This window comes from Bos indicus, chromosome 21 (genome assembly GCF_029378745.1).
Source record: "Bos indicus isolate NIAB-ARS_2022 breed Sahiwal x Tharparkar chromosome 21, NIAB-ARS_B.indTharparkar_mat_pri_1.0, whole genome shotgun sequence".
NCBI lineage: Eukaryota > Metazoa > Chordata > Mammalia > Artiodactyla > Bovidae > Bos > Bos indicus.
In genome coordinates, this window is record NC_091780.1 from 47,770,613 (window position 1) to 47,794,257 (window position 23,645).

Genomic DNA, 23,645 nt, shown 5'->3' on the forward strand with positions numbered 1-23,645 from the left:
TAACTAAGTAGAAGAACAGCGGCATGTAGAAAAGTGTTTACGACTCATCTGTAAAGGAGGAGAACACTGTCATTTTGGGAAATGTTTGCTTCTTGAGTTTAAATAAGAATTTAATTTTCTCTGTGTGCTCATGTTCTTAGGTAGTACCAGAGAGAGCAAGCTTAGAGAAAGGAATGTATCATGCCATGAAAAAGGAGAATGGACGTTTTGGAGGGAACTCACATTCCAGCTGATGCTTTAAGTGTTTCCTTGCATATAGATTTTTTTTCCAGAGAAAATAACTTCAAGAACAAGTGGTGTGATAGACAGGAAATCAATAATTTAATGGATCTTCTCTGAAGACTGTGACTACTGCTTGATTAACCTGTTTTCTAAAAAAGCAAATCTCATTTAATGATGAAAAGATTTCTTAGTGAAGCCAGTGAGGTGGTCAGTGGTTTTGTATGTATCAGTATAAATGACTTTCAGAGGTATGATCAAGAAGTCCTGGGAGCCAGATATCTAATGGGATCTAACTGGCAACAAATTTAAGGTCAAGGTAGTATCTTCTAAGAGTTCATTCAGTGGAAAAGATAGAGCCTCCACAGTCTGAATTCATAGACAAATGCTTCAAAATAAATATGTTGAATTACTTATGGCTTTAAAATTGAATAATATCATACACTAAAATTAAAAATACAAAACAACAACTTTAAATGACAGTGAACAGAAAAAGAGAGAAATTGGAGTAAACTATGTTCTTTATTGTCATCCCAATAGGATATAATAGCTTCTTTAAAGTTGGAGAAGAGGTTGGCAAAGTAGTTAATGCATAAACTCAGCATTGTTTATTGAATAGGTAGTTAAGAATTCTGTATTCAAATTCTGGTTCTGACACTAACCTTTATTTATAACCTTAAAAACTGAGAGGGTTTAAGTAAATAATTTCCTAACAAGCAGTTCTTCCACCCCAAGGAATTTTTTTCCAGAAGGATTCACATTGTTAAGTGTGGTTAGGGGAATGTTTCAATTTCTGCTTTTCAACATTTTATCAATTAAATAATAGTTTATATATACTTTTCCCTTTAAAATAAGTGAGACTATGATAATTTCTATTTGTTTAATTAGAATATGTGGCAGTTACTGGAGATCAGACATGACAAGCTTATGACACAATTTATCACTCAACTAGCAGCTAGCATGAACTATGAACATGAACCATGCTAGCTGCTATAGTGATTGACCATTAATCTGTTTTAAATAGCTTTCATTCTTACAATGTGTTTATTGGAGAACAGAGAAGCTGTTGTTTTTAAACAGAAAGCAAAAAAAAGATACTAATGATGATACAGTAGTTAATATACAGCTTAAAAGTGATGATATTAGAAATACTGTTAGGATGACTATGTTCAAAATTTTACTTTATGTTTCAGGTATTTGGATTTTAGACTAGACCTCCACATAGCAGGCTGTTCACAGAGAAGGGCTTGCAGATGGTGATCTGAAACTTTCTCTTATATCTTTTCTAATCAAAAAAATTGTTAAATTATTAAAATAATTAAGTCTAGTTAATGTACCAAATCTGAGAATTCCAAATATTAAATTATAAAAATAGTTTGGTCTATTTTTGATGGCATAATACATGTTAAATTTCAGTATAGGCTTTTTCTTCTTGAAGTGTAACAAAAACATACTATGGGGACCCTTCTGCTTCCAACTTGCTAGGTTCTGGACAAAATCTAATTCATGCATTGCTAGACTCACAAAAAAATAGAGGAAATTTTCCAAAGATTTTACTTTACCAAAAAACTGACAGTTGAACCAGAAACATTCCCCTCTCCAAAAATAGGCAAATCAATGGTCCCCAGAAGTACCAGAGGCAGACATCTATAGAAGTACTTTGATCTTCACTTGGGATCCCCATCTGAGCCAGAAACAATATTAATCTAGACTCCTTGAACTTTATCTAGGAATTGTCTCCTCTGACTCCCTAATGAAACAGACACAAGTTCTCCTCAGAGAAAGATATCGCCAATTTAATCCAACATAATTCCCATAAATTACACTCATCTCACACGCTAGTAAAGTAATACTCAAAATTCTCCAAGCCAGGCTTCAGCAATACGTGAACCATGAACTTCCAGATGTTCAAGCTGGTTTCAGAAAAGGCAGAGGGACCAGAGATCAAATTGCCAACATTCGCTGAATCATCGAAAAAGCAAGAGAGTTCCAAAAAAACGTGTATTTCTGCTTTATTGACTATGCCAAAGCCTTTGACTGTGTGGATCACAGTAAACCGTGGAAAATTCTTCAAGAGATGGGAATCCCAGACCACCTGACCTGCCTCTTGAGAAACCTATATGCAGGTCAGGAAGCAACAGTTAGAACTGGACATGGAACAACAGACTGGTTCCAAATAGGAAAAGGAGTATGTCAAGGCTGTATATTGTCACCCTGCTTATTTAACTTATATGCAGAGTACATCATGAGAAAGGCTGGGCTGAAAGAAAATAGAAAACACAGGATAAGAATATATGGAAGTGTTAATCACTCAGTGTGTCTGACTCTTTGCAATCCCATGAACTGTAGCCCATCAAGCTCCTCTGTCCATGGGATTCTCCAGACAAGAATACTGAAATGGGATGCCATTCCCTTTTCCAGGAGCTTTTCCCGACCCAGGAATCAAACTTCAGTCTCCCTGTTTGCAGACAGATTCTTTACGATCTGAGCCACCAGGAAATAATAATGTATACTTAAGCCCAAATCTAGTGGTAATTACATTAATTGTAAAGAGATCAAATGTCCTAATTAAAAAACAAAGATTTTTAGACTGAAAAAAATACAGGCAAACCTCATTTTATCATATGTCACTTTATTGTGCTTCTCAGTGAGTTTCTTACAAGAGGTTTGCGGCAACCCTTTGTCAAGCAAGTCTTTAGTACAGTTCTTCCAACAACATTTGTTCACTGTGTGTCTCTGTCCCATTTTAATAATTCTCACTATTTCAAACTTTTTCATTTTCTTTATTATGGTTATCTGTGATCAGGGATCTCTGATATTACTATTACAAAAGGATTATGACTCACTAAGGGTTCATATGATGATTAACATTTTTTAGCAATAAAGTATTTTTAATTAAGATAAGCATATTGATTTTGTAGACATACTGCTATTGCACACTTAACAGACTACACTGTAGTATAAACATAGCACATACATTCTGGGCAGCTAGAAAATTCATGTCACTCAGTTCATTGCAGTCTTCGTTTTATTCCACTGCTCTGGAACTGAACTTGCAGTACCTGAGTTCTGCCTTTATGCTGATTCCAGTAGTCACATCTAAACCTAGGCATGTAAAAAAGATTGACATTAACAGGATATAAAAAAGATATGCCATGCAAACACTAATAAAAAGAATGCTATTAAAACTCTACTGACATCAGGGAAAATAGAATTTGAAGCTGCAAGGTTTTTCATTTGTCTTGCTTGGTATACAGTAGGTGACGTCATAGCTCACTGACAAAGTGGTTCCTGTCACAACACAGTGTTCCTATGCACACAGTGTTCACCATACAACTATTAACTCCTTTTTTCCTTTCTATCGTTATGTGTCCTGGCAAATCTGTCTAGAACACTGTGAATTTCACGTGTTTTGTTTCATTGCACCCAGAAACATGTTCGTCTAGACAGGGCAACATTTTCTTTCTTCATTTCCCCAGGTATCTGACAGCATTAGCCAAAAGCTTATAAAGACCAAGAAATATTTTAGGTTCTATGTATCTGGCTTTCCAGATACATAGTTGGCAAACAATGGCCTTTGGACAGGCTCCTTTTTTTTGTAAATAGAGATTTTTTTTTTAATACAGCCATGCTCATTGAAACATGTAAATTATCATATGTGAAACAAATTGCCAGTCCAGGTTCGATGCATGATACAGGGTGCTCGGGGCTGGTGCACTGGGATGACCCAGAGGCATGGGATGGGGAGGGAGGTGGGAGGGGGATTCAGGATAGGGAACACATGTACACCGATGGCAGATTCATGTTAATGTATGGCAAAACCAATACAATATTGTAAAGAAAAAATAATAATAATAAAAACAATACAAAAAAATACAGCCATGCTTGTTCATTTGTATTGTCTATGGCGGCTTTCACTCTCCAACAATAATTGAATAGTTGCAACACGATCTTTACAGTTCACATTTTTAAAATGTTTAAGAACTGTAGTTCTTAACAACCATTCTCTTGATGGCCACATGGCTTGAACTTGTACTTTAAGCCCAGTTCCTTCTCACCTTATTGACCTGTTACTTTATACAATGCTGTTCCTTACGGACATAGTTCTTTCCACAGTAACTTCACATCAAAAGTTCAACAGTTGTTATTGCGCAGTTTATATATTTATTCACTTTGATATGGCTATATTGTATGGGAATTTATTTTATCATTGTATCGTAATCCTGTGAGATGTGGCATTATGCTTATTTTACTAAAAAGAAAATAGAGGCTCACAGGGTGTAACTTACTCATTCATAGCACTAATTACGGCAAGTGAATCCCAAGTTTATTCTTACTCAATGTGCTGTGCTCTCTTTCTGCTATACTTCTCTCTACCCTTCCTTTCTCAGCTTTGTGGTTTCTTCTCACTGCTCATAGATCACTCTCTGCCTGTATATATTTTTATTTCTGCTTCCATTTCAAACCATAGATCACTAGACAGTGCATTACGACTGCTTTTGAGTCTAGATGCTGATGATGCTTGGCCTAAGAAATTTGACATGAGGACAAAAGATAACCTCTGAGGAATAACCTTTGAAAGAGCAATGCACTCCAGTAATATACTGCTGTAATCCCAGTCTTCTTATCAAGGGGAGATGTAATTAAAATCAGTCATTTGTATCTTTCTAATATAGTAGCTTCTAATTTTTTAGATATCCTTTTGCAGTGTTTCTTTACGAGCTTCTTAATAAGCTTCTGAGCTTAAAGAGTCAAATACTGGAATGGTTATACTCATATATAAATGAGCAAACATAAATTGCTCATTTATGTTTGAGCAATTGTGCAATCAGACATATTGTTTGAAAATCTCTAATTAGGTACCTTACAGATGTGTTTAATAACATAGCACAGTCCATATATTTGTGCTTACTCTGTAAAATACTTATATTAAAACAGATAACATATATATTAATTGCTTGTTAAAAATAAGCAATATTTTCTGAATAGTTTTATGCTAGTTCAAACTTCTAACCAGCCATGAAACTTTAAACAGTTCCTAAATGTTTCTCTAAACATATTGTGTAATGTTAACAACAATTTCCTCACCTATAAAAGTAGAGGACTATATTACCTCTGAAATCCTTTTCAGGATTTGGTTCTATGATTTGATTTGTACTATATATTTCTTTCTTTAGTAGATATCGTACATAAGATCAGATGCCTCTGTTCTCCATTTATGGAGATTTCCATTTTATGATCTTGGAGCTACCAAAGAAAGGTTTAACTGTATCAGACTTATTACTATTTAAAACACATTCAAAACCAAACATAACAAGATTTTAAGGTAAGATAAAAGTCGTTTCTCCACAATATCCATACAAATAGTGTTCACTGATGTGAAAAGTGTAGGCTTTTCTTTGTGATTCTACATTACTAGATAAAACTCTAAGGAAATAATGCAGTTGATTTTGAAGAGTAGCATTAATAGTACAAACGGTGGTCTTGTTTAGATGGTATTGCTCAAGATAGATACAGTTTAATGAGATACTTTTAAGGTTAACCTAACTTTAATTACGGAGAAGGCAACGGCACCCCACTCCAGTACTCCTGCCTGGAAAATCCCATGGACGGAGGAGCCTGGTGGGCTGCGGTCCATGGGGTCGCGAAGAGTCGGACATGACTGAGTGACTTCACTTCACTTTTCACTTTCATGCATTGGAGAAGGAAATGGCAACCCACTCCAGTGTTCTTGCCTGGAGAATCCCAGGGACGGGGGAGCCTGGTGGGCTGCCGTCTATGGGGTCGCACAGAGTCGGACACGACTGAAGTTGCTTAGCAGCAACATTAATTAACCAACATGTTTTCACTTAAGGTAAATAAGTTCTGGAGAAGTACTAATGTACAGAATAGTAACAATACCGTATTATGTATTTGAAAGTTGCTGGGAGAGTAAATCTTAAAACTTCTCATCACAGGAAAAAAAAATGTGATCATGTGAGGTGATGGATGTTAACTTACTGTGGTATTTATTTTGCAGTATGTATATATAGGACTTCCCTCATAGCTCAATTGGTAAAAAAAATCTGCTTGCGGTGCAGGAGTCCCGGGTTTGATTCCTGGGTTGGAAAGATCCCCTGGAGAAGGAAATGGCAACCCACTCCAGTATTCTTGCCTGGAGAATCCCACGGGCAGAGGAGCCTGGTGGGCTGCAGTCCATGGGGTCGCAAGAGTCGGACACAACTTAGTGACTAAACCACCACCATGTGTGTATATATATGTGTATATATATATATATATAAAATCATGATGTTGTACACCTAAAATTAATATAATGTTATATGTCAGTTATAACTTTAAAACCTGGAAACAAAGAGAAAAGATACCCCACACACAGCCCAGAATGCTAGTATGTTGAGGTTTAAGGGAGAAATATGTATTTTGTTCCAAACAGGCTTGAATATGTGCTTGAGTTCTGTCAGTCACTAGCTCTGTTACATTTACAAGTTGATTAATGTTCATGGACCTCAGTTTAATCATCTGTAAAATAGGGATACTGGGAATTATCTCACTGATGTGTGAATATAGTTGTTGTTCAGTCGCTAAGTTATGTCTGACTCTTTGCGACCCCATGAACTGCAGCACACCAGGTTTCCCTGTCCTTCACTCACTCCTGGAGCTTGCTCAAACTCATGTCCATTGAGTCAGTGATGCCATCGAAACATCTCATCTTCTTTTACCCCCTTCTCCTCTTGCCCTCAATCTTTCCCACCGTCAGGGTCTTTTCCAATGAGCTGGCTCTTCACATCAGGTGACCAAAGTACTGCAGCTTCAGCTTCAGCATCAGTCCTTACAATGAATATTCAGGATCAATGTCCTTTAGAATTGACTGGTTTGATCTCCTTGCAGTCCAGGGACTTTCAAGAGAATCTTCTCAAGAACCACAATTCAGAAGCCTCAGTTTGGCACTCAGTCTTCTTTATGGTCCACCTCTTACATCTGTACCTGACTACTGGAAAAACCATAGCTTTGAATATACCAACCTTTGTCAGCAAAGTGATGTCTCTGCTTTTTAATATGCTGTCTAGGTTTGTAATAGTTTTTCTTCCAAGGAGCAAGCATCTTTTAATTTCATGGCTACAGTCACTGTCCACAGTGATTTTGGAGCCCAAGAAAATGAAATCTGACACTGTTTCCACTTTTCCCCCATCTATTTGCCATGAAGTAATGGGACCAGATATCATGGTCTTAGTTTTTTGAATGTTGAGTTTTAAGCCAGCTTTTTCACTCTCCTCTTTGACTTTCATCAAGAGGCTCTTTAGTTCCTCTTTGCTTTCTTCCATCAGAGTGGTATCATCTGCATATCTGAGGTTGTTGATATTTCTCCTGGTAATCTTGATTCCAGCTTGTACTTCATCCAGCCTGGCATTTCAAATACTCAGTACAATGTCCAACCCATAGAAGGCATTCAACAAATGGCATTGCTATTGTGGTTAACCGCAGATGGTTTTGTTTTGTTTTTTATTGAAATCTAGTTGATTTACAATCTTCTGGTAAATTCTGCTGTGTAGCAAAATGATTCATAGATATATATACACACGCACACACTCGCAAACACAATCTTTTTTATATTCAGTACATTGAATATAATTCTCTGTGCTATACAATAGGACCTTGTTGTTTATTGATGCTGTATATTTAATAGTTTGCATTTGCAAACCCCAAACTCCCACTCAGTCCCTCCCCTACACGCCCCCATCTTGGCAACCACAAGTCTGTTTTCTATGTCTGTGAATCTGCTTCTCTTTCATAGATAAGTTTGTGTATGTCACATTACAGGTTCCACATATAAGCGATATGGTATTATGGTATTTGTCTTTCTCTTTCTGATTTACTTTACTTAGTGTGATAATCTCTAGTTCCATCCATGCTGCTACAAATGGCATTATTTTGTTCTGTTTTATCACTGAATAGTATTGCATTGTATTATACGTGTGTGTCACATCATTGTTTTTTATTCATCTGTTGATGGACATTTAGGTTTCCATGTTTTGGCCATGGTGAATAGTGCTGCTTTGGACGTGTGTCTTTTTGAATTATAGTTTTATCTGGGTATATGCCCAGGAGTAGGATTGCTGGATCATATGTCAACTCTATTTTTAGTTTTTAGAGGAATCTCCATATTGTTGTCCATAATGGTTGGACCAGTTTATCCTCCCAACAGTGTAGGAGGATTCCCTTTTCTCCACACCCTCTCCAGTATTTGTTATTCGTAGACTTTTTAATGGTGGTCCATCTGACTGATGTGTGGTGATACCTCTTTGTGGTTTTGATTTGCATTTCTCTGATAATTAGCGATGTTGAGCATCTTTTCATATGCCTGTTGGTCATCTGTATGTCTTCTTTGGAGAAATGCCTATTTATTTCTGCCCATTTTTTGATTGAATTGTTTGGGATTTTTTTTGTTGTTGAGTTGTATGAGTTGTTTGTGTATTTTGAAAATGAATCCTTTGTCAGTTACATTGTTTGCAAATCTTTTCTCCCATTCTGTTGGTTGTATTTTCATTTTGCGTATGGTTTCCTTTGCTGAAGCACAGATGTTTTTAAGTTTTATCAATTTAGGCAGCATGTTTGGCAGTTTCTTTATAATGTATATAACTTAATAGAGTACATAACTTTTAAAGTATATAAACACACACACTTATCATGGGACCCAGCAATTCCACTCCATGGTGTTTACCTAAGTAAGAGAAATGAAAGCATATTTCCACAAAATTATCTATAAACAAATGTTTATAGCAGCTTTATTAAAACTACCAAAAACTGGAAACAATCCAACTGTCCATCAACTGGTGAATGAATATACAGATTATAGTACATCCATGCAATGGAGTACTGCTCAGTGATACAAAGGAATGAACTACTAATCCGGGTAATAATATGAATGAATCTTTAAAAGCATTAAGTAAAAGGAGCCAAATTCAAAAGTCTGTCGACTATATAATATTTATATGATGTTCTAGAAATGGGAAGACTATAGCAGTAAAAATAAAAATCACATCTCTGGTTGCCAGGAACTACATGTAAAGAAAGGACATTGATTGCATTATTGCACAAGGGAACATTTTGGGATAATGAAAATATTCTGTGTCTTGATTGTCATTGTTATTACATAACTATATAAACTTGTGACAATGTATACAACTGTACACCAAAAAAATGGGTGAATTTTTACTTTGCCTCAATTATAACTCAACAAGCCCACCTAAAAAATTCATGTATGTATAATTTGTATATGTTATGAATGTTTTACTTCAATAAAATTTTTACCTGAAAATGTAAGTTTAAAAAAGATGTTATACTTTTGTACAATGTTTGTCTAAATCTATGACCATATGATCGTCCCTTGTTATCCAGAAGAGATTAGTTCTAGGAGCCCCACAGATACCAAAATCTGCAGTGTTCAAGTTCCTTAATTGGCCCTCCAGTATCTGCATATATGGGACCTGTAGATAGGGAGAGCCAGCAATACTTAGAAATTTTGACTCACTGTAGGCTTTGCTCAAAAATATATTTTAAAGTGTATGTTCACCATGTGTGAAGGTAATTATTAGCAATTGTCTGTGAATGTAGACAGTATCATTTATATAAAGCTTGTCATTGTGTTGTTCACTCACTAAGTTGTGTCTGACTCTTTGTGACCCCATGGACTGTATCATGCCAGGCTTCACTGTCTTCTACTATCTCCCAGAGTTATATAAAGTTTAGAAATGTATAAACAATCACATACATTATCTGTAAGTACGTAACTATATTGTAAAAGTATAAAATACTCTTGAAAATGATGAACCCAAATTCATGGAAATATTTCACTTTGGGGTTGGAGGGAAGGAAGGAAATGTGATTAGTGAGTGCAACACATGGGTTAGGATAAAAGATTTCTTTTTTAATAGAAAGCGAAATAGCAAAACTTCTTTTAAACCTAAAACAAAGTTTTTAATAGTGTATAAAGATACCATCAATATTGTAAATAGATTTATTTGGTTGTAAATATATATATATATATATATGTATGTTTGTATATATATTTCTAGAAGGATATACAACAAACAGGTAACTTGAAATCTCAGAATATTTGTAGTTTGAAGATTGGGGGTGGGAGATTGACAAGTAATTACCAGAAATATGGGAAATATAATGGCAGAGAAACAGGAAAAATGTTTGCTAATTTTTATTGTTTTTGAGATTAAATATATTTTTGACTTGCAATGTGATGGAAAGAATCAACACGACTGAGTGACTAACACTCACTTTTCTTTCAATAATGAAACTAGGAAATGCAATAGGTATAAACAGCACATGTAAATTAATTAAATTTTCTTACATTGCTTATACTCTTTGTGACCCCATGGACTGTAGCCCACCAGGCTCCTCTGTCCATGGAATTCTCCAGACAAGAATACTGGAGTGGATAGCCATTCCCTTCTCCAGGGGATCTTCCCAACCCAGGGATCGAACCCAGGTCTCCTGCTTGCGGGCAAATTCTTTACCTTCTGAGCCACCAGGGACATTACATTGCATATACCATAAATCCAACTCAAAACGAGCCTGTGCAAAAAAAGAAGAAACTCATGTGTCCAAGAAATGAATCTGGATCTGTCTGGTGTACAGGGAACCAGGATACAAATGATGTCTTCAAGGTTCAGTTTTCTTCTGGGGCTATCAGGATGGACTACTCTGTTTGAATAATCTAGACCATATAAGGACGCCTCCAGTGGCCCAGTGGCTGGGACTGCACATGCCCAGTGCAGGGGACCTGGGTTCAATCCCTGGTCAGGAACTGGATCCCACATGCTGCAACTAGCTTTTGCGTGCCACAGCTAAAACATCCTGTGTACCAAAGCTTAAAAAAAAAAAAGATCCCACATGTCGCAGTGAAGGTCAAAGATCCCGCGTGCTGCAACTAAGACCGGCACAACTAAATAAATAAATAAATATTTTTAAAAAATTCTAGATCACATATAATTGAGTACCTGAGGTAGTGGGAAAGGAAGTTCATCCCAGCTGCCAAACAGGATCACTATGCCATAAGGTAATGGTATTTACTCACCCCTAAAAAAACTTGACCAGATAAATGTGTATCTGATAAAGTAGCGGAAGGAGCTTGTAAGGCCAGAAGGTTTATAATAGCTTTGAACATAGTCTCCAGTGCCTAGATATAAGATCAGACATTTGGAAGTAATAAATCAAATGGGTTGCCATGAAGCAACACCAAATCTTCATGGTGAACTGAGTGTAGGAAGAGGAATAAAATGTTCATTTTTACCCAAAGCAAGGGAATTTAAGTACAGTTCTCACATCCCATTTTCATTGCAAAAATTTCTTAGGCATAATCTTTGTTATGTCTTTTTCGTGCTACAACATTGCTGGTTTTGTTTTTTGCTTTGTGTTTAGGTTTGTTTTTTGGTTTTCTGCAGAAGTACCAGGTACAAAAGCTTAAAAATAATCATCTCAGGTTCTTAACACTGTCCCATTGTTATTTATCACATTCTCAATTACCTGTCAAATAGTTGATATTTCTTAAATTACATGCAACAGGATATCTGATGTTTTGTAAGTTGAATGTGAAATATTTTGGGGGCAATTCTTTTTGGTTTCTTATTAATCACAGTGGGTATTCGGTCATGCAAGTTACCCTTTGAATTACATTTTATAGTATACTGAAAATTAGCAAAGCTGTTAATTATTGGCATCAAGAACCAGCTTTAAATGCTTTTTTAAAAATAATTTTTGAGACTATTTCATCCATAATTCTAGAATGTGACATGTTAAAGCAAGTACTTGAACATCTTAAATTTAATTAAAAGTAACTCTTTGTTAGGATTTGCTAGTGCAGATAGCTAATTAGTTTGGTGCTTAATTTTTATATAAAAATTTAAACTGCTATTTTTTATAATTCTGCATTATTAAAATAGAAAAGTGGCACTGTTTAATGTTTATTTATATTACACTCATTAATTTTCCTATGATCAGATTTCACAGTTTATCTTATGACTTCATTCTTATGCAAGAAAATAATTTCAGTGAAATCATGTGAGTTCAGCAAAATTAATGAATTTCATTCAACCTCCAACTTTTGATTACTTTTTAATTATTTCCGTTAGTGCAGTTTGTGACATGTATGATTACAGTTTGCTTCATGTTATCTATCAAACACATTTAAAGTAAAAGACAGCCTTTTTCATGCAAATTAAGCTTTAAATAAGCAAAATTAAAGTCTGACTTACCAGTACCATACTTTAAAAGGCAGGTTGATAACTTTTTTTGACTATGCTGGAAATTTTGGGAATGATGTTTGGAAGGTACAATTCTTTTAAAATTACCATTAACCTCTATTGAAAAACTGATTAAGACTCTTTAAAATTTGATTATTATAAGCCAAGATGAACAATAGCAACCCTTGAGTAAAATATCTCCAACATTCAAAATTACTGCCATTCTCCCTTTAGAGATTTTTTTTTCCCTGCAGAAAAGGAATTGAAGAGGTTAAATCATATCTGTAAAAATCAGGTTATAGTCTTGTGCAATTTTTTTCATGTTAAATATCAAAGATGGCTTAACATATTTAGAATTTTCGGAGTTTCTATTAATAAAGTTAAAAGAAAATCTAGCGATCAGGCAGTGGAGCCACATAAAATTTATATGTGAAACACCCATTGTGCTTATCTCTACTCTAGATAGTGCTCTGAACCCATGTTCCACATTCTGAATTCTGTGTGTAAAGTTAAACATTGCAGAAAGGCATATATCTGATGATACAGATGAATAAGATTGAAGTTTAGTAATGAGCGAAGTTGGTAAATTAAATATGTTCATGTCTTTAATATTTCTGTTATTAATATAATCGAATTATTTTGTGGGAAATTATGAACCACTACTAAAAATACTGATGGGTTTTTAAACTCCCAGAAATTAAAGACTTCTATTCATACTATAGTAGTCTATTTAAAGGTACCAAACTGCTATTAAATTTCTTAAAATGTTAATTACTTGCAGGCAAAGTTGTTAGCTATGCAACAAGCCAGAGAAACCGCAGTTCAGCAGTACAAAAAACTGGAAGAAGAAATCCAGACACTTCGAGTTTACTACAGGTAAAATTCTTTTTATCCTGGGCATAAATAAATGTTAGTTTGGAAAATGTTTCTACCCAATTTTATAGTGGTGAATGAGGAAATACCTCAGTGAAATTAAACATCATACACTTAAGACATTTTTGTAATTTTAAAATGATTCAGGCATAAAATATTTATTATTCTACCTTGTTTCCTTCTGGTATTTGGTAAAGTTTAAGTTGAGCCTCCCATTATAAAATGGGAATTATAAAGTTTATGTAACTCTAAACCAGTTGTCTAAATGGAGCCTGCTTAGCTCTTGAATTATTTGCTCATCTAAATGGCACCTCTGAAATGAAGGCATATATTTTTAAAATAGTACATGAATACCTGTAATAACAGCCTTTCAACTATCACAGTATAAGAAGTTTCTAAAGGAACTCCACTAAAGGATTTTTAAGACTAATTTATGCTCCAAGATTAGTTGTCAAATTAATTCAGTAGGTCACACTGGCATTTTTTAATGAATAGAGATAGAATAGAAAATGTCAAGAGTGCAGTAAGGGTAAATATTGTTTTGTGACATTTTTGTTTCAGTTTTGTGTTGTGTGTGAGAGAGACGATTGTGTCTTGCTGCTAAGTCACTTCAGTCCTGTCCTACTCTGTGCAACCCCATAGATGGCAGCCCACCAGGCTCCCCCGTCCCTGGGATTCTCCAGGCAAGAACACTGGAGTGGGTTGCCATTTCCTTCTCCAGTGCACGAAAGTGAAAAGTGAAAGTGAAGTCACTCAGTCATGTCCGACTCTTAGCAACCCCATGGATTGCAGCCCACCAGGCTCCTCCACCCATGGGATTTTCCAGGCAAGAGTACTGGAGTGGGGTGCCATTGCCTTCTCCGGATTGTGTCTTGAGCTACATGTAAAATATATATTTTCATGGTGGATCATAGTTTTTTTTTGTAAAAGGTTTGAAAATGATGTACAAGGCACTGCATATTTTTAAATACTTATGAAGATTAAAAAATCCTCAAGTATGAAATGGAAGAATTCACTAACTAGAGCTGTAGGTTATTGAAAGATTTTTTTTAAATTTTGATCCCCTTCTCAAGATAATGTTCAGTGCATAAAATTCAATTAAATCAAAATCAGTTTTATTGAAATAAAATTATGAAGGTATTACATCATGATATATTAATGCACTAATACAGTAAATAACTAACAGCAAGTCTGTTAAAAACTGTAATTTCTAAGTAGTGATAACTATAAATAATATTTTGAAGATGACTGCAAACACTGAAATGTGACCTGAAAATACCAATGGTTTCTATGGACACAAAGTCTCAAGAACCACTAATAATACTACTGAAGATTGTTGCCTGTGTTCATAATCATAAGAAATACTGTATTTACATGAAGAGTGAAAAATAAAGATAAAAATTTTTTCCCATCTTCATGTTAAGAATCCATGCTTTGAAACAGTGTTATTTGATGTAAATGCTAAGTGGTTATTGTTATGGGTTGAATTGTGTCCCTCACAAAAATATATTGAAGTCTTAACCCCTAGTGCCTCAGAATGTGCTCTTATTTGGGTCTAAATAAGGTGTTTAATGGAGAAGGCAATGGCACCCCACTCCAGTACTCTTGCCTGGAAAATCCCATGGACGGAGGAGCCTGGTAGGCTGCAGTCCATGGGGTAGCTCAGAGTTGGACACGACTGAGCGACTTCACTTTCACTTTTCACTTTCATGCATTGGAGGAGGAAATGGCAACCCACTCCAGTGTTCTTGCCTTGAGAATCCCGGGGACGGGGGAGCCTGGTGGGCTGCCATCTACGGGGTCGCACAGAGTTGGACACAACTGAGCGACTTAGCAGCAGCAGCAGCAGCAAGGTGTTTAACCAGAGAAGTCGATGGCACCCCACTCCAGTACTCTTGCCTGGAAAATCCCATGGACGGAGGAGCCTGGTAGGCTGCAGTCCATGGGGTCGCTAAGAGTCGGACACAACTGAGCGACTTCACTTTCACTTTTCACTTTCATGCATTGGAGGAGGAAATGGCAACCCACTCCAGTGTTCTTGCCTGGAGAATCCCAGGGATGGGAGAGCCTGTTGGGCTGCCGTCTGTGGGGTCACATAGAGTTGGACACAACTGAGCGACTTAGCAGCAGCAGCAGCAGCAAGGTGTTTAACAGAGCTAATCAAGTTAAAATGAGATCATTAGCATGGGCTCTAACCCAATATGACTGAAGTTTTTATAAAAAGTAGAAAGTTAGCCACAGAGACACAGGCATAAAGGAAAGACTTTGTGAAGACCCAGGGCAAACACAGCCTTGTGCCTGGGGAGATGTGAGATATCTACAAGCACATGAATACCAAGGATTGGAGCAAACACCCAAAGCCAGAAGAGGCACCAGGAGGGTTCTCCCTTACAGCCTTCATGGAAAACACAATCCAGCTGAAACCGTGATTTTGGACTTGTAGCCTCCAGAACTGTGAGACAATAAATTTCTGTTGTTTTAAGCCCCCTAGTTTGGGTACTTTGTTACAGCAGCTCAGGAAACTAAGACAGTTACCAAATTCCAAGTATGTTTGGTTGATGACTGACCGTGGGGAATCATTTGCTTGCAATTAGAATCAGTAGGTATGTGGGCAAGCAGAACCCTGGTAGTAGTTGAAGATGTCAAATCCTTATTTTTTTTTTTTAAGAGCATGAATATAACAGTCTTTCCTCCCAGGTGGTGCTAGGGGTAAAGAACCTGCCTGCCAATGCAAGAGACATAAGAGATGCCGGTCCGATCCCTGGTTGGGAAGATCCCCTGGAGGAGGAAATGGCAAACCACTCCAGTATTCTTGCCTGTAGAGTCCCCATGGACAGAGGAGCCTGGCAGGCTACAGTCCATAGGGTCGCACAACTGAAGCAACTTAGTACACAATTGTATATTTTACACTAGTGGATTCTCAGCTGTAATTATGCAATAGGATCACTTGAGGAGCCTCTAAAAATCCTGATCCCCATCCCATCCCTGACTGATTACTTCAGAGTCTGTTGGAGTAAGACTCTGCTTTGGTGTGTTTAAAGCTCCTTAGAAATTCCCATGTGCATCCAAGTTTGAAGGCTGCCAGTTTAAATGCACACTTCAGTTAGCTGCATTAAGTTAGGGTTACTTCTTGGGAGAATAACAGAAGCCTTTATTAAGACTTATGAATACTGTGTGGTTTGTGCTTAGACCTTGGCTGTTGTGTATGGTATGTAGTCTTTTCACCCCATTGATAGGGAGAGTTTTTATGGCACCCTCTCCTGCCATGAGGTAGGTCAGCAGGTGTTCTGTCGTTAAAGCGACAGTGTCCAAGAATGCTGAGGGTGATGTGCTAATCTTGCATAAGTTGACCTTACTTACTGGAAAACAAACCTTGATACTCCTTCTCTTTGCTGAATTGCAGAGGATTATTGAAAGATTTTTGAAAATTATGTGGATTAAACATTTATCTTTCAAAGACTTTTTAAAATCTACATGAATCTAACAGAGCTACATAACCTCTTTTAAATAGTTAACAATTATTGGCTCAAAGATAAGCTTCACAAAGACCCCTCTCACTGCTACTTTTTTTTTTAATTGCTGATAATGTGGTAAAGCTACAGAGATTTTCAGTTAGACAGCCCTGCCTTGTGTAACCTTATATAAATGAACCTCTCCAAGACCATTTTCATTTTATAAAATGAGAATTATAGTACCTACCACATAGAGGTTTTGTGTTGTTTTATTTTTTATGGCCAGGCCACACAGCTTGCAGGATCTTAGTTCCCTGACCAGGGATCAAACCCATGCCCTCATCAGTGAAAGCACAGAGTTCTAACCACTGAACCACCAGGGAATTTTCTAGAACTGTTTTAAGTACTTGCAACCCTTCACACAGTGTTTGGCTGATTATTAGTGTTCAACCAATGTTAAATTCAGAAAACTAAGATCATGGCATCTGGTCCCATCACTTCATGGGAAATAGACGAGGAAACAGTGGAAACAGTGTCAGACTTTATTTTGGGGGGCTCCAAAATCACTGCAGATGGTGACTGCAGCCATGAAATTAAAAGACGCTTACTCCTTGGAAGGAAAGTTATGACCAACCTAGACAACATGTTCAAAAGCAGAGACATTACTTTGCCAACAAAGGTCCATCTAGCCAAGGCTATGGTTTTTCCAATAGTCGTGTATGGATGTGAGAGTTGGAGTGTGAAGAAAACTGAGCATTGAAGAATTGATGGTTTTGAACTGTGGTGTTGGAGAAGACTCTTGAGAGTCCCTTGGACTGCAAGGAGATCCAACCAATCTGTTCTAAAGGAGATCAGTCCTGGGTGTTCTTGGAAGGAATGATGCTAAAGCTGAAACTCCAGTACTTTGTCCACTTCATGCGAAGAGTTGACTCATTGGAAAAGACTCTGATGCTGGGAGGGATTGGGGGCAGGAGGAGAAAGGGACGACAGAGGATGAGATGGCTGGATGGCATCACCGACTCGATGGACGTGAGTTTGGGTGAGTTCCGGGAGATGGTGATGGACAGGGAGGCCTGGCGTGCTGCAATTCATGGGCTCCAAAGAGTCGGACATGACTGAGTGACTGAACTGAACTGAACTGAATGTTAAATTTCTTTTTACAACAAGAGGTCAGTGAGGTAAGAATAGAATTAAAAACAATATCACTGAAGCCAAGGAAGGAGATTTTAATTTAAAAAATTTTTAAAAGTCAAATGTTTCTAAATGGTTAAGATATGAGCAAAAAGTATCCCCTTTGTTTGAAACGAGGTGGCCATTATTGACATCTATAAGAGTAGTTTTAATAGAGTATTAAGTATAGAAGCCAATTTTTTTGTAAGTTCAAGAGTGACTTGAGGGAGAGAAGAACTATCAGTTTGAGTGATCCTTGAAGAAACCTGAATAAGAAAGATGTTATAGCTAAGAAGAAAGGAAAGTGGGTTAAGGATTATGTCTCTTATTTTTGAAAAATGGCAGACATTTGAACATGTTTATGACTCATTGGAAAGAGCCAAGAGAGAATTGTTCTAGAACAACATCCCCCCAAATTTAAAAAGAGATGGAATTAAGAATCTGTAGAAGGGTTTGCCTTGAGCAGGAAGATGGTCACCTTGTGTTTATGGACAGGAGTAAAGGAGATAAGAATAGCTATGAATATAAATAAATTTAAGCTCACAGTTAAGTTTCCTTTTCAAGGTATAGAAAACATTCTGTGAGGATATTCAGGAATTTATTTTAAATAGAATAGGAATAAGATCCCTGGAATGTAGAACTCTAGGAAGAGAGAGGCAGTTTCCAAAAACAATAAAGTTTAAATTTCCTGGAATCCCAGATTCTAATTTAAGTGAAAGTAAACAGTATTTCTTACACACCCAAATAGATGGTGGTTACAGATCCATACATGAAACACAACTAGCTCATAGAAGTAGTACTCTTTTTTTTTTTCTTCAAAGTTTCCTCTGCTATAGAAGACAGGGGGAAGAGTTTCTTATTTATTGTGAAGAAAGCCAAGACTGACTCTAGTTTTCATGTATGTTTGCATGTGTATATGTATGTCATAACAGGTAATGTATTTTTTAAAAAAAGTTTAAGAAAAAATGCACTTTTAGTTATTCAAATCAGTTTTACACATAAATATATATACATATATATATACACATACATGTGTATGGTCATATCAAAGAAAGTTGCTTATCAATAACTAAGAAAAAATACACTAAGAAAAATATAGGAATAGGACAAGAAGCTAGAGCCAGGAGTAAGTCAGCTTGCATATTTACCATGAAACGGCAAAAGAATAAGCCTCAAGAATAATTCTGTCTTAAACTTTCCGTCAGCCAAAGCAATAGAGGATATGTGATCAGTCATTAGTGTTAGGGGCATATTAAAATATGCTAATGACTTTTATTCTTCCTGATACTGACCTTGAAGTGAAGTGAAGTCACTCAGTTGTGTCCAACTCTTTGTGACCCCATAGACAGTAGCCTACCAGGCTCTGCCGTCCGTGGGATTTTCCAGGCAAGAATACTGGAGTGGGCTGCCATTTCCTTCTCCAGGGGATCTTCCCAACCCAGGGATCGAACCGGGTCTCCTGCATTGCAGACAGACGCTTTACCGTCTAAGCCACCAGGGAAGCCCATAAGATATTGACCTTATTCTTTCTAATTTTTTTTCTAAAAAGTTATTTTTTTAGCTGGGTTACACCAAGAGCTACTGTTTACTATAAGCGTTTCATTTCCCCGAGTGGGAATAGGAATATGGAAGTATGTATTAGGAGATTTTTCTATTCTGTTTGTTTCCTTTGAGTCCTAGAAGACTTTGAATACTGAGAAAAGGAAATGTTGGCCTGTGTCCTTTGGCACAGTTAGGGACGGGGCAGGTGAGGTGAATGGGTAGCGATAGTAAACTTACCAGTGTAAGTGATGGCTCCTTCACATTAAAGCAGAGAGGATAGCAGGAGAGGAATCAATGTGAAGGTTTCAAATAAATTTTATTATTACAAAAGTGCTATTAGTAAAGTGTTAGTGCCTTCCTTTCTGCCAAATACCGAATTCATCTAACAGCTTCGTTAGTGTAAATCTAAACTTTCATCAGGGAAGAATCTTAAACTTGTAGGAGTTAGATTTGTATTTACTAATGATTTTTTCCTGTTCTTTAAACCTGTAGTGCTGCATTCCTAAGCTCAGGAGGCATAATAATAACAAACTGTTTTCTAATCGAGAGAAACCCTAAGTTTCAATGTTTGCTGATTTTATAGTACTTCTGTATTTACTTCTGCTTTAAAAAAGTGTAAATTCAAGTGTGTAGATAGGAATTAGATCCTGTTGTTCAGTGCCAGTAGACTAGGATTTAATATACTCATAATAGCAGCAGATTATATTTTAAATTTTTGTTGTTTTGTTCAATTCCAAGTGAGAAGTTGTGATGCCTTTCAGAACATGGCAGATTTGACATTCTACAACATCACAAATATTGAATAGTCTGCTTCATATTTTAAGGTGGTATGTTTCCTCTGATTGTAACAGTATTTTTGTAAAAAATTAAATAGAATGCTTGAATGTTTGGCATAGTAAATACTGGATTAAAAATAAATCCTACTTACTGGGTTCATGATATACTACATTTCTAAGTCATAAAAGCCACAAAGACAGAAACCATGTCAAATATACTCAAAAAGAGGGTGGGATGCTTTTTTTTTTCCTACATTCTTTTTATAAATTTTATTTAGTATGGGTCCCTTTTACTACTTATATATATATTTTCTGGTCTTTATATATCCTGTCCTTCGTAATCAGAAATATTACTGACTGTCGCTAGGCTCTGGCTGGGTTTGGGGTGTGTGTGTGTGTGTGTGTGTGTGTGTGTGTGTGTGTGTGATGGTGATGGTGATGGTTTCTCATTCAGTAGTGAGAACTATGCATCAATAAGAGTCAACGGCATGCAAACTCTAGCCATGAAGCAACATTTTTCTCAATGCAAATCCCTCATCAAGAGGAGTTGAACACTCAATCCTGAACTCTTAGTTCTGTGTTCTAATTGGACTACCCAGTGACACAAACATTTTGTTATATCTGTATTTTTATTGGAATTAATTTTCGTGGAACTGTTTTATGGAACCATACTGCCAAAACAGTAATAAAAAATCAAAAGAGCATCTTTGCCATTAACCAAATTTTTTCTGATATAGACAAGCTCCAGGCTTTCTAGGCTTCAAGTTCTTTAACTTGGACTTGGGGATTTCTCTAGTTCTAATATTCTGTGACATTTCTAACCATTTTGTATGAAGTAGATTAGACTTTTTTGTTTGGTAATATTTGGAATTAAGAACTAGCTTCTTATACCAGTGAGTTGCACCTGTTTGTGAATGATCTAAGCCACTTACTATGACAATTAGGGAGATGATTTTTTTTTAATGTTTTTGAAAACTATAAAGTACTGTGCCAAAGAAATGTACTAATAGTATCATTGATCAAAATACTTTAAATGTTTTTGCTTTATTGACATATAAGACAATTAAATAACTACAGAGGCTACCAAAATATTTTATGTCTTCTATGACTTTGAATTTAGAAAGACTTTTTTTTTTTTTTGCATTACTTTCACTGTTTTCTGTGCCTTATTTTAACATGAAAGTTCAACATGTACAGCTCTCAGCTGCTCCTTTTTATTCTGTAAAATGGTTCAGCTTCCTCTTTGAAGAGCATTTAACAAAATATTTTGCCATTTAATTATCATGGATAGCAAAAGATCCAGACTTAGAATGGGCCTGCTAATTATAGATCCTGGAGTCTGCCATCTATTAACATCATTTTCATCAGCTTGAGAAAAAATTAATTTTGTATTTTAGTAAATAAAAAAGTAAAGTGTTTCTCTTGGTCTTGACACTATTATTAGAGTTCTGCATATGCTTGTTGCCTTCTGCATAGGTAATCTTTGATTTGTCCCTTTTTAAAATTTAATTAGTAAACAAATTTTGCTAGATTTTTCCTTGCAATGTCTCCTTCCTTTACAAAATTCCTACCTTAGACCAGTCTTGTATAATTTCATGCCCAGGTTTTTCTAGCTACATCATCCACTTGTCTCCATTTCTCCCTCCTCTTAAGACTCCTGAAACATTATTCTCAACCTCTCAATCAGATATCAGCAGTATTTAATAATACCACATTGTGTGTGTGCGTGTGTGTGTGCGCGCGTGCACGCACTCAGTCATGTCCAACTCTTTGCAACCCACCAGGCTCTTCTGTCCATAGAATTTTCCAGACAAGAATACTGGAGTGGGTTCCCATGCCCTCCTCCAGAAGATCTTCCCAACCCAGGGATCGAACCCTTGTCTCTTACGCCTCTTGCATTAGCAGGCAGATTCTGTACCACTGCACCACCTGGGAAATACCATATTACCTGTACAATAAATTCCAGACCCTTTTACCTAAAACACTTATGAACCTTTGATATTGCTGCCACCTCTATCTCTGGTTTCGGAGAAGGCAACGGCACCCCACTCCAGTACTCTTGCCTGGAAAATCCCATGGACAAAGGAGCCTGGTAGGCAGCAGTCCATGGGGTCGCACAGAGTCGGACACGACTAAGTGACTTCACTTAGTCACTAAGTGACTTCACTTTCACTTTTCACTTTCACGCATTGGAGAAGGAAATGGCAACCCACTCCAGTGTTCTTGCCTGGAGAATCTCAGGGATGGGGGAGCCTGGTAGGCTGCTGTCTATGGGGTCGCACAGAGTCGGACATGACTGAAGTGACTTAGCAGTAGCAGTAGCTATCTCTGGTTTAGTGTTCCACCAATCATCCTTTTATCTTCTGGTTTCATTCATATTTGTGTCACTGGTGCTAGTACACTACCTCACACATAATAAGCACCCAACAAATATTTGTTATACTAAATTGACTATTATTTATACTTTCAAAATGAATTATTCACTGTTTCCTGGCCATACCCCAAATTTCCCACTTCACTGCTTTCTTTTTATTTCATCTTACTCCTGGAATTCTCCCAATCTCTGCCTATCAGATTCTTACTGAGCCTTCAAAACACAATTTAAGAACTATTCTGGTAATCTTTTTCTGATCTTCTCAACCGGAAGTGATCTCATTCTACCTAACATTACCGTAATTATATGTAGTGCTCTCTCATCATACATACCTCATGCTCACCGGTATAACACCTTTATGAATATTTCTCTTAATTTCCCTTCTAAAGCTTGTATTTTTTATATATTACAAGCCTTCAGTAAATATTTGCCAAGCAAATGAATAGACAGTCAAATTTAACACTAGATTGAAAGTCTCTTCAGATTAAAACTTTCTTCTGTAGAGTGATAGTGTGTGCAATGCACATAATAAGAACTCAGTGATGAGTAAATTGATTGGAAATAACATGGACCTAGTTCAGCTTTTCAGTTAGTGATTTGTAGGGCTGTAGGCAAAACAAGGTCTTTATATGATAAAGTATCTTATCTGCCAACAAAGTTTCTTTTCTTTTAGGCCAACAGTGTTCAAATATGAAAACAATTATCAGTAGCATTTGTTTGGATTTTACCTTTCTTAAAATTTAGAATTAAAAAAAAGGGGGGGGGGCTTAGGCAGACTGTAAATAGAGAAGACCCTGCATGCACTGAAATAAGAGTGTAAACTTCTAAAGCCATTCTGGAGAGCATTATCCATTACCTAGAAATTTGGCACCTGTGTATATTCCTTGACTAAATTCTCACAGGTCCAATTAAAAAAATGTGTAGGAAACAGTAGCATTATTCCATATTCATTTGCAACATTGTTTCCAAGGTGAAAAAAAAAAAG

At 36.5% G+C, this 23,645-nt stretch overlaps 1 protein-coding gene across 5 annotated transcripts in view; it reads left to right on the forward strand.

Annotated features, from left to right (window-relative positions):
* MIPOL1 (mirror-image polydactyly 1) overlaps positions 1–23,645 on the forward strand; it is a 307,526-nt gene that overhangs the window by 183,149 nt on the left and 100,732 nt on the right. For all 5 annotated transcript variants that reach the window (XM_070775479.1, XM_070775475.1, XM_070775476.1 and 2 more), the window contains one exon: positions 13,255–13,349. In XM_070775479.1, the coding sequence (XP_070631580.1) occupies positions 13,255–13,349 (95 nt within the window). The remainder of the gene's footprint in view (positions 1–13,254; positions 13,350–23,645) is intronic.